General features: G+C 33.5%; 3 protein-coding genes across 3 annotated transcripts; 1 reads left to right on the forward strand and 2 right to left on the reverse strand.

Annotated features, from left to right (window-relative positions):
* LOC122722550 lies at positions 1 to 2,248 on the reverse strand. The gene has a single exon (XM_043953675.1). The coding sequence runs from the start codon at positions 1,551 to 1,553 to the stop codon at positions 240 to 242; it is 1,314 nt and encodes a 437-aa protein (XP_043809610.1). The 5' UTR covers positions 1,554 to 2,248; the 3' UTR covers positions 1 to 239.
* Positions 2,249 to 12,460: 10,212 nt separating this feature from the next.
* LOC110605894 (TPR repeat-containing thioredoxin TTL1) lies at positions 12,461 to 15,787 on the forward strand. Its single transcript, XM_021744570.2, has 7 exons — positions 12,461 to 13,792; positions 13,860 to 14,055; positions 14,147 to 14,319; positions 14,484 to 14,817; positions 14,888 to 15,092; positions 15,173 to 15,273; positions 15,401 to 15,787. The coding sequence occupies exons 1-7, from the start codon at positions 12,813 to 12,815 to the stop codon at positions 15,551 to 15,553; spliced, it is 2,142 nt and encodes a 713-aa protein (XP_021600262.2). The 5' UTR covers positions 12,461 to 12,812; the 3' UTR covers positions 15,554 to 15,787.
* A 908-nt stretch (positions 15,788 to 16,695) lies between these two features.
* Positions 16,696 to 19,058, reverse strand: LOC122722359 (retrotransposon-like protein 1). The gene has a single exon (XM_043952925.1). The coding sequence runs from the start codon at positions 18,757 to 18,759 to the stop codon at positions 17,683 to 17,685; it is 1,077 nt and encodes a 358-aa protein (XP_043808860.1). The 5' UTR covers positions 18,760 to 19,058; the 3' UTR covers positions 16,696 to 17,682.
* Positions 19,059 to 19,605: the final 547 nt, after the last annotated feature.

A 19,605-nucleotide genomic window follows, 5' to 3' on the forward strand; every position in this document is an offset into this window, starting at 1 on the left:
TTTGATACTAAAATTCTTGTTCATTTTTATTAGAAACAAGGAAGAAAGAAAGAAATAGATGATATATGATGCTGTAAACTAAACCAAAGGAGCGGTGAGCCTGAGGTTAAAAACAGAATCTTAGCATGATGATCATGATCGCCAACAACATACTACTGTTTTGATCATGGTTAATTTGTTGCTGCAAAACATTTACTGATGATCAATGATCTACTTCCTCAAACTAGCCATTTCGTTTCCTATTCTGCAGGGCAAATCCATGAATCCACTGTACCTTCACCTCTGGGAGGAACATTCTCCAGACCTTTGTCATGGTGAAAATCCGATGGAGTTGAGTAGTTTAACTTACAGCTATCGAAACACCTCAAGTGATCTTGGTTCCCATTGTTGTTCGGTCCTGCTCCATCATTTCTCAGTCGCATCCCTTCTGTTGTTTCATGACTTGATAATCCACTCAGGTTCACATTAATTTGCCCATGGCTCATACCCAGTTCATCAAGCGAATGAAAGGGGATGCTTGCTTGAGACTTTGCACCCAAACCAGGGAGATTAAGTGATGGGTGAAGATTAGGAGGCTGTAAAAGTGACTGAAACGAGAGCATTTGGTTTTGCATGTTTAACATAGATTGAGGTTGTTTAGAGAGGCCTAACTCAGAAGCCAGTTGATAGTTAATAGAACTAGCTGGATTGAAAGTACTAGTTGTAGCTGGAGTGGATAAGGTCATTGTGTTGTTATTATTGACGGTAGTAGTAGCAGTATTAGTAGCATTAACCACAGTATTGTTCAACAGTAAAGAGGAAGACAAAGAAGATGATGAGGAGGAGGAGGATAATAAAAATGGAGATTGTTGATGAACCTTCTGAGCCGAGGGACGTAAAGGGTTAAGTGAGCCCATTGTTTCCAGATGGCCAGACCTCATATTCGATCCAACTATGCCAAAAAGATCGAGCCTTCGAGGATATGGCGAGCCTGAAATTGGTGGTGCTGGGATCCCAGTGAACTCTTGTACCATTGCTCGAAAATTGGACGTGTCCGTGGTGAGAACTGTAGTGGGTGCCCTTCTGGATGCCCTCGTTCGTTTCTTGGGATTTCGGGCCACTACATGGGTTTGATCAGAAGGAGAAGAAGACCGAACTCCATTGTATTGTACGGAGCGCAATTGCATCGATGGAAGCGGACCTTGATTTGAACCTTGAGCCCCTAAGATTGATTGGCTTGATGATGCTGAAGAACCTAGAAGGTTGCAATTAAGGTCGGTGCAATCCGGGTCAGATCTTAGGCCTCGTGGCCGAACCACGTCGAGATTTAGTAGTGAAGTACCGGGATTTGGGTTTGCTGGCGACTGAGAGAAAGCATGGAAAAAGTTTGGTGAAGGATCAAACAAAGTGGCATGTTGGTGGTGAGGAAGAAGAGAAGGCTGGTGTTGTGGGTTTGAAGATAAAGGTCCGAAGTGGCTAGAAGGATTCAAGAAAGCTGGGAGCGACTCCGGCCTTGAATCATACTCTTCACCACCACTTGATGATTGAATACTACCACTACTGCCAGAATCCATAACTTATATTTAAAGGAAAAAAAGATCAAGAAATTGGTTTTTGATGGCGGAACCTGAAAAGGAGATGTTGATATCTAGTCGCCAAGTTGCAGAGACGGAAGAGCAATCATGGGGACGCTGCAAAAGAACCCATCAACAAACTAAACTGAAAACTGAAGAATTAACTTGCATATATCTTCTAAATCAGCTTTAAAGAAAGTTCCCATATCTTTTAAAGCCTGATCTGAACGGGATGCAATCTCTTCCTTGTCTTGCACTATCAACAAAAGTTTCTGTGAAAAGAAAAGCAAAATTGCGCACAGATCTTGATGATGATGGCCAGAGAGAAAAGCAGAACACCAAACAACAAAAGGAGGTTGAATTGTAAAAGCTAAGGGCATATGTGTGAGATTGTGAGCCCCTCTCTTTCTCTCTCTGTCTCTCTTCTTCGTCCTAGAGAGAGCCAGTGTATGGCTTGGATTAGGGTTTTTGAAGAAGAAAAAGAGAAAATGAAAGAAGACGGTAGGTTATTTAAGCTTTTAGCTGCAAGTAAGAAGAGAAGACTCAACAAATGTTGCCACTAAGAGATCAGTGCAGGGTGGGGTCTCCATTGGAGTCGAGAGTTGCCGGTGGCTGGCAACAGGTCAAACTCAAAGTGAATGAGTGAGAGAGAGAGATATGGGGGTTGGCTAATCGGTTATGAATGTGAAAGGAAGAAAATGATGTGAAATTAAAGTTCAGAAATACAGGGAAAAGATTCCAAAGAAAACAAAAAATACAGCATTTTTTTTTTCAACGATGAGTATAAAGCTAACAAGTTGTGCGTATGCTTATGGGCTAAAAAATACAAGAAAGAAATGAACAAATTCATTTTCCACCGCCATAAAAATTCTCTTTTGAGTTCACACTTGGAAAATACATATGATGAATAATTCTTTTGTCCGAGAGAACTGACTGTCACTCTCAGAGAAAACCACCATTTACACACAAACACTTCATGGATTCTTGCAGGACGAATGCAACTTTGTCATGTTATAATAATATTACTATTTTATGATTAGTGGGTATTTTTTTGTTTTTCTTTAATTAATCATATAAAATTAATTATGTATATATATATATATATGTTTTAATTATTAAAATCTATAATAATTTAAACATAAGAGTAACATAATTAACACAAAAGGTGAATCGTGCTCATAAAGGGAGTCATCAATATAAGACCTATGTGGCAATTTTAACTTACTGAATTAATTAAATCTTTTTTATCCTGAAATCTTGTCTCGTTTTTCTTTATTTTCAATCACAAAACAGTCTCAACCTATTTATTTTTCTTCTTCCTACTAATTCTCTTACCCCACCTATCTTTTATTTATTTATAATAAGCACAGTACAATTTTACTGTAGATAATGATAAAGAGAGGGAAATAAATGGACTCTCAACAAAAAAAAAAAAAAGAAGCCAAGGCAAGTAAATTTAAGCCAAATAATCGTAATTTCCAGTTTACTGCAAAAACCTGTATACCTTTTCTCTTCTCGTTGTGGCCTCTCATATGTAGGTTTGCTTTGTGATGATCTTCGGCTGTTGCCCATCCTTTTGAGAGAATTGCGCTATGTCTGATGTTAATATGGAATTCTTGGAAAGATCAAGACCTCCACGTAATGGGTCCGAATTGGCATCCCTTATAAGCCTGTTGATGACACTTCAACTCCAACTCATCTTATATCTTCATTCAATCTTCAAAATTGTGTTCAGATAAATAGACTTCTTAATTTGAACAAAGAACGAACGAGAGCAAACTGCTGCTTCCTGATACTTGAGATCTCTCAGAAAAAAGTAAATTTATTCTGGTTCAGATTTTCTTTAAACAGGTCCTTGAGGAATTGACTTTGGTTTTGTTTGTTTTTGGGTTTTGGTTACATTGTTCCCTTGTTTAGTTTTTTGTTTGGTTGGCTCAAATTTTTCTTCTTTGTTGCCTTTTTTAAGTAATGTTTGATTAGGCATTCTTCATTTTTTGAGTAGGCTCCTTAACCCAGTAAAGCAGCTGATGACTTTCGATTGCATCCCCTCAAACTTCGGCTGCAGCATGAAAATCGAAACGAATAGAACAAACAAACCAGAAAGAAAGCAGCAAAAGCTAGGGAAGAGTGCCAAAGAGTAAGCCACAATAAAGCAATCTGGACCAACTACGTACAATTCCAAAACTAGAAAAGGACGGTTGAATATTGCCGACTAAGAACACGTATCAAAATATGACCACGCTATTTCAAATTAAATTTGAATCAAACTCAATCTTCAAAAGAAAATCATCGACATTAACGAATTCAAAACCACAAATGCAAATTAGAGTCAATTGAATAAAAAAATACTTTTAATTATGAAAAAAGTTTAATTTTTTAATAAATTAATAAAAATAAAACTGTAGTAAATGAATTTAAAATAATTGAAGGAAGAGGATATACATTTAGTCATATCGAATTGAATGAATATAGCAAAGCTAGTGGTGGCATGATGATGATATACCAGCAACTCTAAAACCAAACCTCAGCCTTTGACCAAGTCAGAGCTCAGAGCCAAGGAAATAAAATCCAAGTTATAATTGATCGAAATCAGAGAATCTTTTACCATATATATAAAAAATTTAAATAAATTAAATAAAAAATGCAAAAAAGAATATGAAGAAAGAACAATGCTGTGCTCTGATGCTGTAATCTTTACATAATCTTTGATACCCTTTTACATTTACTTTCTTGATCGATGCTTTGTTCTAATTAATTTCATTCTTTATTTAGAAAAAAGGGATCAAACTGAATGTTAATGATACTTTGGAATTCTGATGGATAGCTAGCCTAGCCATCCAAATTCTTTTATCCTATACTTTCAAAACATTGGTTGTATTAATTAATCATTGATAGTTGATTTTGGATATATTCGATTGATTTTCAGTTGAAATTTAATTTAATATATTAACTAAAATTATGAAAATTTTATTTAAATGTATTTATAATTGAATTGAATATATATTTTTAAGTGTTTTAAATGTGTTATTTTATTTTCTTCTAGTTATTTTTGTGAAACGTGTGGTTAATGATTTAAATTTAAATTACATATAAATTTAATTAAATTAAACTATTTAAAAATTTCTCAAAATTGAATAAAATTAAAATAATCATTTTTATAAAATATATCTTTAGAAAAAAAAGTCAGTGAATTAAATTCCTTTAATTTTTCGGTTGTACGCTAGCTCTATTACTTAGGTTAGCCCCACGCCTATGTTCGGCTTGTTGGGAGACAAGGGTTTCAAGTTGCTCGGTGGTTAAGCTAATTATGCGTGTCTTTTGTTTTTTTGGCCCTTAGTTTCTAATTCTTTAACAATTTGGTATTTTTTAAATGAATTCAAATTACTATGAAGAAAATAAGTCAAATTATTATTATTAAATTATATTTATATATTTAAAAAAAATATTTTCTTCGTAAATAAAACTTAATGTTTTGAAATTCAATAGAAAATTGAATTAGAATATGTGTAAACTGAGCCCAAATAATTTATATATATATTTTTTTTATTTTTTTATTCTCCAATATCGTGTAACTGCTACTCTACTACAGTACAACATATCGTTATTATGAAATACTGTATGTACGGACGTAATGTATATTTTTTCATTATCAGGTAGTCATTTAATTTATTTAACGACATGATTCCAAATGTATAAGAGTTTATTATTCCACAGACCCATTAAGTCAGTTGAGTTGGATCTCTCTCAGTTGTGTCCAAACTCTACTATATCCATTCTGCTAGCGCGGAGTCTGAAACACGCTTATATGGATGGACCAACGTGTTGGGTTTTCATAGGATTGTAACCTGATCTTCTTTCGTGGACTCAACTGTGATTTAGATATCTGATACTCAACTGTTATCAGACTTAAATTATTTAAAATATAGCAATATGACTATTAAACTCTTCCCCATAACTACTGACCTACTCTACGCAGAAAATGTTATAGAATTGATTCAATTTTAACTTTGATCCACTCTACGCAGAAAATGTTATAGAATTGATTCGATTTTAACTTTGATCCACTCTACGCAGAAAATGCTACAGAATTGCTTCGATTGGTTCGAATTTATATACACATTAAAAGAGTAAAATATTTTTCACAAATTTTAAAAGTGGTTCATACTATAATTTGAATTCAAGGCCTCCCACATTTTAAAGATTAATTTTATTTAAAAAAAATTAATTTGTTAATTGAATAAAAATTTAAAGATGAAATTATTACTAAAAATTTAAAATAAAAATTATATTATAAATTTTATTAAATTTCAAAATTTTAATTATTAATTATTTTTTATTCTCAATAATTCGGATATTTATTAATGGGTCAGATAGAATTGCAAGATTCTCCTTTAATTTAAATTTCCCTTTTGTCTAATTCCTAAAAGAAGAGTTATATTTAAATTAATGTGACTAATGCATCAAAATCAAAGAAAGGATTGTGATAAATGTTTGACATGTAGAATATTTGAGGTTTGATATTATTTTCAAATATCTTTTTTTTGGTCATATACCTAATCTAAGAAATTATGAATTTCAGTTTAAAAATTATCTTTATAAAATATTAATAATGTACTGTAATTAGCTGTTGAAATTTCAAGTACACATGAAGATTGAATGTTTCAACGTTGAATGGTTAGTGATGTTCCTTATTCCTCGTTTATTCATCGAATTAATCGTTAATTTCAAAATATTAGTGAGAGAGTTTTCATGAAAAAAAGAAAAAATTTAGAGTCGTTATTATTTTTAATATATACTATTTACTTTTAGATAATTTATTTTTTTCAAAACTTTTTTATTTACATTTTTCAGTTAAAATTTTTTAAAAACAAAGCATGGCTTGTGTATATATATGTACACGTGAATGTCAAAAGTAAATATAGTATTAATGGGCTAAATGCCTAAAGGATAAGAAGAATATAAGGCTAAAAACAAATTCCAAGATCTAAACAAGATGGCCCAGGCCCAGAAGCCCAAGGAGCTCAAAAGCTAGAATGGCGGCCACCAACTTGATGGCAAAGATTCTCGTGAAGTACCGTCTTTAAATTATAAATAAGCAGTGTTAGAGTTCAAATTGAAAAAAATTAATTAAATTTAATTAATTTAAAACTTTAATTTAATTTTTTATTTTTTAATTCGATTTAATTTTTATTTTTAAAAAAATTAATTATTTACACCATTCCAGATTATAGCAGATTTTGTGTGAAATGTAAAGGATAATGTTAATTTGTATTATTAATTGAAAGAGATTAAGAATAATTAAGGAGTTGATGTGCATGCAGAGAAGCGAGCGAGCGAGCATAAGCCAGAATGTCTTGTTGAGAGGCTGATCCCAATGAGAACTAAATAAATAAATATGCTTATTTCTGAAGCTAGTTTGGGCGTTGGATCACGTGATCACATGTTTTCCTTTACGTCAAATGCACGTGCAGTCCTTTCCGCTCCATCTACCCATCCTTTTGTTTTCCTTTGCTTTCCTTCATCCCCTGTTTAAGGCTTGAATCCCAAGGCTATATCAATAATATTGAGAAAAAAAAAAAAAGAACTCTATTATTAATTCTTCATCTTATATTACTATTAATTTGTATTTGGCATTTGCTTTGGAATGTTATAGGACTTTATGAAAAGATTTTCTTTGTCGGTACATGGTTGATGCTATAACTACAACTTATCTGGTGGTTGCCGACTATGCAAAGAGAGAACTTTATGAGGTAGCCGGCCGGCACTGAGAAATCATATCCGAAATGGTAAAATGGCTCCACATTGACTGAAAGGTCATCCCAGAGAGAAAAGTTCCAGGGCAATACAACAAGTCTGGGTCGATTTGAATTTATTTGAATTAATTAGATTATATTTTCCATGTATTTCTGATTTAATTCGTTTATGGTCTCTCCGCCAATGATTACACTATGGAGTATTGCCCCACTGTTGTCTTTATTGTCCCACCTTTTATAACTTTCATTTACACTTACGATACTCCTTTCTTTTTTTCCCCTTAGTTATTTTTATATAAACTCCAAGAAAAAGCACATTCTTCCTAAATTATCATTGCTGTTTAGCCCTTTCTTTTCAGTCATTTCCATTTTACTGCTTTTCTTTTTAAATAAATTTACAATCACCAACTTATACTTTTTAATATTTAAATTATTAAACTTGTAATTTTATAGCATTATTCTCTCATATATATCTTTTTATTAACTTGTAATTTTATAGTTTCTTTTCATAATTAATTTATTGCTATTGTTGAATCTCTACTTTGCTGAAAATAATATTTAGATTAATTTTTTTAATCATAAAAAGTTAGAACTATGTCATTTATTTTATTTAATCTATAATTTTAATTGAATTAACTTCTCATAACTGTTTTAGGAAAATTAGATTGGAGATAAGATGGATGAATTTTTAATTTTAGGTCATTAATTTACAAAACTAAACATTGTAATTATTTTTAATTAACAAGTCAAATTTGTTAACAAATTAAAATATTTTTTACCAACTATTCATTGAATAATTTTCACAGTTAAAAAACAATCTTTTATCAGTCAACAGTGTAATTAATAAATCAAAAATTTAATTCTGCCCTCTAAATAAAAAACTGATTGTGATGCAAGAGTAAATTAAAGAAAATGGAGATTTACTATTTAATTTTTAAATATTATCATTGTTAATAAATCAGTTTCTGCATTTTTAGAAATCTATTAAAACGTCTTTATCTTTTCTTTCTGTCAACGAAATAGTTATTCTATTATCTTTTTCATTAAAAATAAATAAATAATGAGAGAGAAAATTTTTAAAATTTAATTTTATTCTCAAATAAAATCTTTTATTTAGTTTTTGGATATTATTATTATTATTAAATTAGTACTTATATTTTCAGAAATCTATTAAAACGTTCTTATCTTTTCTCATATCTATTAGAACGTTCTTATAGTTTCTTTTCATCAATAAAATAGTCCTTCCTCCTCCTACTTCTCATCTCTTCCTTGTTAAAAAAGAAGAAAAAAAAGAAGGAGAAGATGATGATGATGATGAAGAAGAAAGAAGAAGAAGAAAAAGAAGAAGGAGAAGAAGAAGATGATGATGATGAATAAAAAGAAGAACAAGAAGAAAAAGAAGAAAAATTGCCTCCTCCTCCTCAAAAAAGAAGAAAAAAAAAGAAGAAGATGATAATGATGAAGAAAAAGAAGAAAGAAAAAAAAGAAAAATCGCCTCTTTCTCCTCGAAAAAAAGAAGGAAAAAAAGAAGAAAAGAAGAAGAAGAAGATGATAATGATGAAGAAGAAGAAAGAAAAAGAAAAAAAAGAAGGAAAGAAGAAGAAGATGACGACGAAAAAAAAAGAAAAAGAAGAAAAATGTCTCCTCTTTCTTTTTAAACAAGAAGAATAAAAAAAATTGAAAAAGAATTAAAGAAGAAGAAAACAAAGAAGCAAAAAAGAAGAAGAGGAGGAAGAATCAATGAAGAAGAAAAGGAGGAAGAATCAATGAAGAAAAAAGAGGAGGAGAATGAGAAGAAAGGGAGTAATTTGGTATTTTGATATATTTTTAATGGTAAAAATAGATGAAAGGACTATTTCGTTGATAGAGAGAAAATATAAAAACGTTTTAATCGTAAGTATTGACTTGTTAATAATACAATACCCAAAAATTAAATTATAAATTTATCTAAAAAACATAATGCAAGACAGACAGCAATTAAGCAAGAGCACGGTATCAATGAGAATTAATTAAAAAACCAAGGATGATTTAACTAATTCAAATGGATCATATGATTTCCTAATTTTCTTGTAGATCATACGCGACAAGTTTGGATTTTTATTGACATTAATAAACTCTAATTGCATACCCAAAATTGAAAGGGAATTTTCATAGATGAAGTAAGATTCTATTATTAATATTGCCCTAGAGAAATGGTAGGTCGGATTTCTAAATTAACAAAATAATGGCAAACGTGGATAATCTGGCAACCACCAGAAAATGGTCTAACTGGCATGATGGCACCCCATTTTTGTTGACAAGTATTGGTAATTGGTAAGCAATTTCGCTGCTGTCTGCCCAAAAATTGGAGATTTAGTAGAGACAAACACAGGCAGAAGAATCGTGCCCAACCCCAATCCGCTTTCCTTTTAAGTCGTAAAATTTGACCATCTTTTTTAATAAAGGATTTTGTACATTTTGTGTAGACATAGCTAGAGTCCGGTTTTGAGCTGTAACTTCGGCAGTTTCTGATTTGCTTCTGATTTCGGCTCGAGAGCAGCTTCAACTGAACACAATGGTTTTGATTTTGATTTCAGATGTTGGGTATACATGCTTCAGCAACTACCCAAATCTGTGTTTCATAAATCATAACCCATTCTCTTCTTCTCTATCTACAGCAGGCTGCAGCTAAAGACGGAATACCAGGGAATCGGAGAAGTTTCTCATTTTGTCTGCAAGTGAAGAATGAGAATTGAGTGGATTTCATTTCACTAATTAAGTTACAATAAAATTTTAATTATTATTATATTAAACAACATAAAGAATTGAAGTGAAAACGAAAAAAAAAATTCAATTAATTATTTTGAAAAGCAAAAATTAAGATTAAATTTCTACTAATTTAGATATTTATTTCGGTGCTCTTTCCATTTAAAAGATAAAGCAAACATGTTCTCAATCGGAGATTAACCAGCTAGCAAAATCTAGCATCCATCATTGGATGTTTAAGATTTTGTTTTTAATTTAGTTGACCTTCTTAAAATGACTCTTAAGCAAATCCTTAATCACATCACGTGATTGGTATCATAACCTCACAAGTTGACATTTAAGGTTTAGCATCCATAGCTATAATCATTTTCAATTTCATTTTGTCAAACTAAATAAACTTTAATTCATTGATATTGAAATAATTTCTAAAATAGAAGATTTCGAGTTCCAACCATTCAATTAGAGATAATTATAAAAAAAATAACGAACTGTTTTCCTTAACTTCTATAAGTGAACAATATAACGGAAGTCAATCGGATGACCAGAAAGTCAAATTGCAGTAGAAGAGGGTAATTAGCCGGCACCGACTGCTGGGATTGGCATGTTTTGGACGCATGGTCTCCTTCCTTTGAATTCTTTTTACCTTTTGGATAGCATTAAGCCAGCAACCCAAAATTCAAAGGACTAGAAAGGGAAAGAAGAGAAGGTTACTTTGGAGGGGAACTTAAAAAATTGGTTAAGAAACCAATCCTCACAGCTGGTCATGTGGTCCATGCCAAACATTTAGCTTGTTTCCAACCCCAAATTGATCAAATGAAATTCAAGTTCAAAGAATTTATATGATAAAATAAACAAAGAAGCAGTAGGCGTACGCCAATTGCAATCACAAAATGGACCAAAGTTTTTCATTATGTTTGCGTAATTCTAAGAGAAGCAGTTGTTAACAGCTATGGCGTATGTATTGGATGTGATGGTTGTAGAGGTCAATTTCTTTCCCTTGACATCAATTCATAATAAGATGATGTTATTTTGATAGTGGAAAACCTAATGAAAAATGAATTCAACACCAAAACGTGTAAAATAAATTAAATTTCCAATTACTTATTGTGAGAGCCAGCTAATGCAAGTTACCTACAAATAATTGCAATGAATTTTCCTTTTTTTTTTTTTGGAAAATTCCTTCTTTTTATTGGAATGGAAAAAGCATTACACACTCTTTTATATCCTTTCTTTTATTTTCATTTTTAATATTTTAATAGAAAACATATTTTTACTTCTAAATTCATGAGATATTCTTATACGTATTTAAATATATACATCCGGTTATTAAATATATAAATTTCATGATATATAGATAATGTTAAGATTTTGTTTGTTTTCGAAAAAAATATTTTTGATACGTGATTGCTTAGAAAAATATTAATGAAAATATTTTATTAGAAAAAAATTAAATTATTTTAAAAGAAAATGATTTTTTTTTAATTTTTAAAAGAGGAAGTTATTTTTTATATATAAATTTATTATAAATTTTTAATTTTATTAAATTACGATGGTAGAAAAATATTATTTTGTTAGAATATATCCTACGTAGGTGAGCATCTGGTCAGTTTGATTCAAAATTGAATCGAACTAAATAAACTAAAAACTGAAATTTTAGTATTTATGAAAATCGAATCAAATCGACTTTGGTCAAAAACCGAATCGAATCGGTCTGATTTGATTCAATTCAATTTGATCAGTTTCAATTTTTAATAAATTTTTTATTTTTTACACTTTATTTTTAATATTTAAAATTTAATTAAAATATTTTAATCTTAATATGATTTAATTTCTCTATATTATTTGAAAATAACATATTATTAAAACTAATCGGTTCAGTTCGGTTTTTTCAATTTTTTCTGATCAAAATTGAATCGAACTAAAATTTTTGAAATTAAAAATTGAATCGAATCAAATTGAATTGAAAATCAAACCGAATTTTTAAATTAATTTAATTCAGTTAATTTTTTCGATTTGAATCGAATACTGCTATGTAAATTATATTTATTAATATCATGTAAATTATATTTATTAGAAGGTAAATATAGTTTATGAAGGAGCTAAAATAAGATAAAAAGAATTTGCAATAATGACACTGAAGAAATGGTGGGCTATGATAGAGCTACTTGTCATATAGTAATAGAAAATAATATTAGCCTATCATAGTTTAATGAGAAATTAATGCAGCTACCTTAGTGTTCCTTTGGACAAGCATAGGACCAAGTGGTTGTTGCAAGATTTCAATGGAAGCTCCTCTTTGTTTGGATTTTAGGCTTGTAGCATATGCCCATTTTAACAGTAACATGTATTATGAACAGAATGTTTCCTATTTGTACACAAAAATTTTCAAGTCCAGCCACCCTAACTCTATTTCAATGCTCAAATCTCAAAAAAGAGACAAAGTCAGTTTCTTGGAAGCCACTCTATGAACTTGTGACTTTATATATACAATCACCTCCTGTAAGGTTGCCCCATAGCGTTGAACCCTTCATGTTCAAGCCATTGATCATCAACTCTCTCTCTCTCTCTCTTCTACAATTTCCTTTCACATTCCTTCAATTGTTTGTGTTAGAAATTTTTTTCACTTTCATCATGCTTACATTAATAGTATTCTTTTTTTAACATTTCCTTTTTGGGGTTTGGATCAAATTGTGCATTACTCTGTTTTATAGAGCTCAATCTAAATAGGCAATAGACTCGGAGTGGAAAAAACAAGGCAGAAATGGCTGATTGTCCCACGAAGGACCAACTGGGTTGTGGTCTAATGGGAGGGATTTTCTCTCGCCGGAGCTTCTGGCAAAGGAAAACAGTTGTACATTCGCTGCCTGCAGAGAGCAGCAACAATATCTTGAAGGAAAAGCTTCCTCCTGTCCATGTTTCCAAGAGGCAGAGAAGCAAATCTGAAGCTGCCATTCTTGACACCTCCAATCTGGCTAAACCATTGCCAGAAGAAGGTAAAAAACACAGAAGAAGGCATAGTTTGGTTGCTCCAAGAGCTTCAACTTCTAATCAGAAGAATGAAAGTAGAAAATCCTCAGATGCTGCAAGAAGCTCAACATCATCTTCGGGTTCGAGCCAAATAAAATTGTTACGGACCACTGAGGCAAAGTTAAGGAAGGACTCCGCAAGTGAATCCAGAGAGCTTAGTGTAAGCACCACAACTAATCATCAACAATCTAATAAAAAAGCGCTGGTTCGAGCTACTTCGAACAATGTGATGCTATTAGGCGAGTTGGGCAACTTGAGGCAGCTGGGAAGTGGGAACGTTGCAGGTAATAACGGTTCTAATTCCACAATAAAGACTACAGATTTCCTTCATAAGGATATTCAAAAAGCAAACTCCACGCCCAGAACTACAAAGAGCTATAGCAAACTTGGAGGTAATGGTGTTATGGGCAACATCGTGAGGCAGTCCAGCGGCGAGTTTCGACAATGTCAAAACCTAACAAGCAGAATGGACCCTGAAGTTCTGAAGAATATGGGAAATGAGAAGTACAAACAGGGTAGATTTGAAGAGGCCTTAGCTTTTTATGATCGAGCTATTGCTCTCGATTCGAGTAAAGCAACATATCGAAGCAATAGAAGTGCTGCTTTGATAGGACTAGGTCGGCTTACAGATGCAGTCTCCGACTGCAAAGAAGCAATCAGGCTTGATCCTTCTTATCAAAGAGCACATCACCGCTTGGCTACACTATATTTCAGGTACTAAATGATCATTTTTGGAGTTAATTCTGTGTGTGTTTTTTTTTTAAAATTAATTGTAATGCAGATTAGGAGAAGCGGAGAAAGCATTGTATCACTACGAACAATCAGGTCCCCATGCTGACTCTGAAGACGTTGCTCAAGTTCAGGCCTTGCAGAAGCACCTGAACAGGTGCATCCAAGCTCGAAAATTAAAAGAATGGAATACTTTGGTAAAGGAAACCGACTGTGCAATCTCCTCTGGTGCTGATTCATCTCCGGAGGTTAGCTATTTTTCTAAATTTTTTATTCCTGTGCTGTTTGTAGTCACTTGAATTTTCATGCTTAATCAGGCTGCTCTTTATTTACTGTAAGGTATATGCAATGCAAGCCGAGGCCCTGCTAAGACTGCACAGACACGAGGAAGCCTACAGATCCTACCGTCGGGCGCCGAGTTTTAGCGTTGATTCTTGCGCTAAGTGCGTTGGCTCGGCTGGCACCTCTTACCTCTTAATAATTGGAGCACAGGTGTATATGGCTGCAGGCAGGTTGGTGAAAACTATTTTGTTTTCTATGGTAATATGCTCTGTTATTTTCAGATGTGAAATATTTTTCCCTTGTGTAATCATTAGAAAGCTTTTGTTATTCATATTGTTGCTTACACACAATCACCATAGAATTATGATAAAGATCATGATTTTTCGGTGGATAGGTTTGAAGACGCTGTAGCGGCAGCTCAGCAATTAGCACAAATCGATCCAAGCAACAGGGAAGTCAGCACAGTAGTAAAAACAGCTAGAGCTGTAGCATCTGCAAGACTGAGTGGGAACCTGCTGTACAAGGCATCCAAGTACTCAGAGGCCTGCATTGCATACAATGAAGGGCTAGAACATGACCCTAATAACTCAATTTTACTATGCAACCGAGCAGCTTGTCGATCCAAGCTTCACCAATTTGAAAAAGCTGTGGAAGACTGCACTGCGGCTCTTAGGTTTCAGCCTAACTACAGCAAGGCCAGGCTAAGGAGGGCTCATTGCAATGCCAAGGTAAATTTTAACTGTTTTAATTTCCCATGATTTGTTGATCTGGGTTGATTCTTGTATTTTTGTGCGACAGCTTGAAAGATGGGAAGCTTCAATTCAAGATTATGAGATGTTGATAAGAGAAAGTCCAGCAGATGAGGAGATAGGCAGGGCCTTGTTTGAGGCCAAGATTCAGCTGAAGAAGCAACGCGGTGAAGACACCAAGGACCTGAAATTCGGTTCTAATTTGGTCTTCATTTCCAGTAATGAACGTTTTAGATACTTTGTAACTTCGCCTGGTAAGGTCTAGTAATTTATGCATAGTCAGAGATGTCGTCAATCATTAACTTGCCCTTTATGCATAATTGACATTTGACAGGAATGTCAGTGGTGCTGTTCTGTAATAAAGAGAATCACAGGCAAGTGTTGCAGCTGATGGAGCAAGTCTGCAAGAGATTCCCATCTGTCAACTTTCTCAAGGTTTGTTTGCCAGAAACCGCTAATTATGGCTTTTATATATTCCCCAAGTTCAGGAAAAAACTGTAATTGCATTGACATATGGGGAATTTCTTGACTCATAAAGTTAAAAATTGTGTGATGATTACAGGTGGAGGTGGAGGATCATCCATACTTAGCAAAGTCAGAGAGTGTAACAGCTCTTCCATCCTTCAAGATATACAAGAATGGATCAAGGGTGAAAGAAATTCCAGGCAACAACCGGGAATTGCTGGAAAAATCAGTTAAATTGTACAGCAGTTGAATAAGATAATTAACCAAAACTGTAAACAATTATAAATATTAATATGGGAAAGAAAGCAGCACCACATATTAAATTTAAAAGCAGAAGAAAAGTTAAAAGAAGGAATCAGGCTGCCTGCACCATGGATTAAACAAATTGGAGATTTTTTTTTTCTTGATAATAATTTAATTTATTATTACTATTATTTTTAAAATTTTGGTTACTTTGAATAAGATGCTTAATTACTCTGTTTAATGCCGTTCTTTACTATCTCTCTCTCTCCCTCCTACCCTACCCAAGTCTCTTGAGTGCCGGGTTTGGCAAACAATCATTTTCCTAATTATGTATTTATTTAATGTGGAAAGCAAAAAATTAAACAGTAAGAGAATTTGCTTTTTTGTGGAAAGACTTGGATTCATCATGATTGTCCCGTATGAAAAATTCTTCAAAAAAAAAAAAAGAAAATTTAAATTATAATTGTTGTTTTTTTCTTTTAACAGAAAAAATGGTAAGGATGATGTTGTAATTGACCTCGTACACTAGGGATTTTTTTATAAATTCATAATTAAAGTACATGACTAAGGTTAAGTTGAGCCGAAGAGTTTAAATCCAAGACAGCAGCCAAGGCTACCATATGTGTTTGAGCTGGAATTGAATTTCCACACCAATGCCTTTTGAACCGACAAAGCCCATTGCGTTCTTTTTTGTTTTTTTTTTTTTGGAGGGGGGGGGGGCAGAAGGAAAAAGATCTATTAAAGAGTGAAAAGGTCCAGGACCCAATATAAAGACGGCCACTAGGCCCAATCACGCCTATTTTTCGAACCGGGCAAACCTGAAAAACTGTTTAAATTCGCTCCGATTAATTATTAACATAAATAGAAAATTTTAAGCCCTTTTCTTTTAATACAATTCAGAAGGAATTCTGCCCGCCTCCATTATGAATAAATTTGCCATCAACTTGAAAACCACACAAGCTAAAAACTTAAATTTGCAGGAGGGGCCTCCAAGCATAGTTTGAAATCTAAACATTTCAATACGAAAAGTTCTAATGATATTGGTTATAATTGTAACTTTGTAATATTAAACAACTAAAATTTGATTTTTTTTTTTTTTTACATTATCAACCATCAATGTTAAAATTCAATCTAATCAAGTAGAAAACAGAGCAAGAATTAAGCCACATGTATTGGAGGAGGTATCAAGAGAATTAATCAGTTTTTGGCTCATGGATACATAATTATGCTCCAAACTTTCTCACCCGTGACCTCTTATTCATCTAATTTTTTTTCTTCCAATGGAAACATAAACGGTGAAATACAGTTAATTGCTTGCTGATTGCAGCCATGTGAACTACACTGCACCAATTATTGGGTTGGCGGCCTTCTTTTGCAGAGGGTGGAGAATATTGTCAACTCCTGCTCTGATCAATTAACACTGTTTCACCACCATCTCCTCTCCTGTATAGTGGGCCAACATTGCTGAAACTCAAAAGCTTGTGTATGCTTTAGTGAATACTACTGTTGGTTGATAAGGCAGGGCCATGCACATTCTTCGGCTCCTGCAGCTGCAGGCTAATTCCTGGACTTTGTTCGAACTTTAAAGATTATAATTCTCTGCCATGGGAACAAGTGGAAAGCAGAAACAGTTGCATAACCTCACTTTTGACACGCATGAATCAACAATATTAACAATTTAACTTATGTAGCAGCTGTCAGGAAATCAGGAATGCATACACGTGGAAGCACAATTGGATAAACTAAGAATCATGAAACTCCAAAAATTCATGATACAAGCAGATTATGGATAATATTAGCTATATAAAGATCATATTTAGATTCTCAATTAAGGTAATTAGATGAGAAAGTACAACACAAGATGTACATGGCAGCAAAATCCTTTTCCATGGAAAAAGCAAAGAAGAGCTATACAAAAATTACAAATGTAATTCAACTTCAAAGCTTATCAAGAATGAAACAACAAAAGAAAGCTATAAATCCTGATCAGGATTGGATTTCCCAATTCCCACACAAGAACCCAGGAAGAAAAATTCTTGAAAAGGGTGCATAAGAAATAGTTGAACGGAGAAAAAGTTGAAAATTACTCCAATTATACGTTTTGAAATGAGAAAAGACAGTTTCGTACGAGGCTCATCATCTCTTCCAGCTTCGACTCCTTGATAATGGATCTCTCATTCCACCAACAACCCATGTTTCTTTTGCTATATCAGATGAGATTTTGTAGAAATTGGTGTCGTATCTCATAACCACCAAGCTCTCTTTCTTCATATTTCTTTTTTCTTCTTCCATTAATGCCTCTAAACTCCTTCCTTTCTTCTCTTCTGTTTTCCTATCCTCTTCTTCTTCTTTTTCTTCTTCTTCTTCATCGTCGTTTTCTACTTCTTCTTCATCTTCTTCCCGTTCTTCTACCTTCTCTTCTAGCCAGCTCTTTGCAGGAGCAGAACGGCACCGCATGAGCAACAGAGCGTTGGGAGGAGGAACGGAAGGTGTAGCAATGGGCTCATCATTGCAGGGCTTCTCTTTCTCTTTGTCTTTTCTCTTTTCTCTGCAAAACTCGGTGTTTTGATTCTCTTGTAACACCATGAACCATTTAGAAAACATGGTACTTGAACCTTCATTGCCATCACTTGCCCCAGATCCACCGTGATTTTCTCGAAATTCTTCATCTTCTTCATCCTCTTCATCTTCATCGGTAGTGATATCTGACTGAGGAATGGACCCGAAGCATCGAAAATCGAATCTTATGTTTCTTAAACATGTCAAGAATTGCATTATATCTTTCTTGAATCCAAGAGAATCCATCCAAGAGGATCTTTTCTTGTGTTTCCTGTTGTTGTGAATTCTTTCAATTTCCTCCATGACTGATTGCCAGCTCTTGCATGCAACGGTTTTGTGCCTGACTTTGATCTGCCCAGCACAGGTCACCTTCGGTGAAGTTGGTTCTGATGAGATCTCCGAGCCCATTTGCTTGTTTTTGGCCCATAACAGCGGGCTAGCTTGACCACCACTACCACCTCTAGTGCTAGATTTCTTCAGGCGGTGGTGGTGGCGGAGGTGACGGTTGCTGTGGTTGTGGTGGCGTTTGCTGGGCTCTACTGGTCTTGCAGGACTGCAAATGGGCTTGGGCAGTAAGGTAAGATGGGCTCTAGAAGGAAAACACACCAACAGATCTGCTGATGGAGCTCCTTTGTTGGCTTCCCTCGCTTTCATCTTTCTACTAAGCCAACCACTGGATCACTTTCTTCTTCTTGCCGGTTCTTTCTTTTAGATCTTGAGGTTGATGAAGCGTAAACGGTTAATGAGTCTCTCGAGAGATGGATGGTTTTAAAAGAAAGGAGGCAAGAGATGGACAGCTTTCATTTGCTTTTTCATCCTTTTTAATTGGTATAATCTCTTTACCATCTGTTTTGTTCATTTTTCTAACACCCCTTTTTGCCAGAATTTGAAATGGGGTCACAAGTCAGCTTCACCCGTGGCCTCTGCTTTTCAAATGCTCGCCAAACCCATTAAAAAAAAATTCTATATAAATAAAACTAAAGTCGAGTAGGAAAAGTTGAAACCCACGAGCCTTGTTTCATGATCCAATCATACCCTCAACTTGTGATACTTTGTGACTTGTGAGACATTGCCTGTTATATTACTCATGCCCACTAGCTCTACTACCTTCACACATATCAACAATTAGCTACCTTGGTGCTTATTTCTATAAAAAAAAAAAAAAAAAATTAAGCAGCAACAGTTAATTATTATTTTATATATATTTCATCTGTAATTATTATTAATTTTATGCTAATTAATTAACCTCTAACCTCGTATGCTACTAGAAGCAAATAAAGAAGAAAAAGAGTGGGAGACTGATCACTGTTAAATTACAGACAAAGAATGTTAATTTTGAGGACAAGAATATAAAAAAGGACACCGAAAGTTTCAACAGTGTGAAGAAATGGATTATGTAAAGTGAGTAATTGCCATAATGAAGGGAGTAATGCACTCGAGAACATGAATGGTCCCCCCCGAAAGTCCAACAATTACACCTTGCGTTAGGATTAGGCTTCT

This window comes from Manihot esculenta, chromosome 18, assembly GCF_001659605.2.
Source record: "Manihot esculenta cultivar AM560-2 chromosome 18, M.esculenta_v8, whole genome shotgun sequence".
Lineage (NCBI taxonomy): Eukaryota > Viridiplantae > Streptophyta > Magnoliopsida > Malpighiales > Euphorbiaceae > Manihot > Manihot esculenta.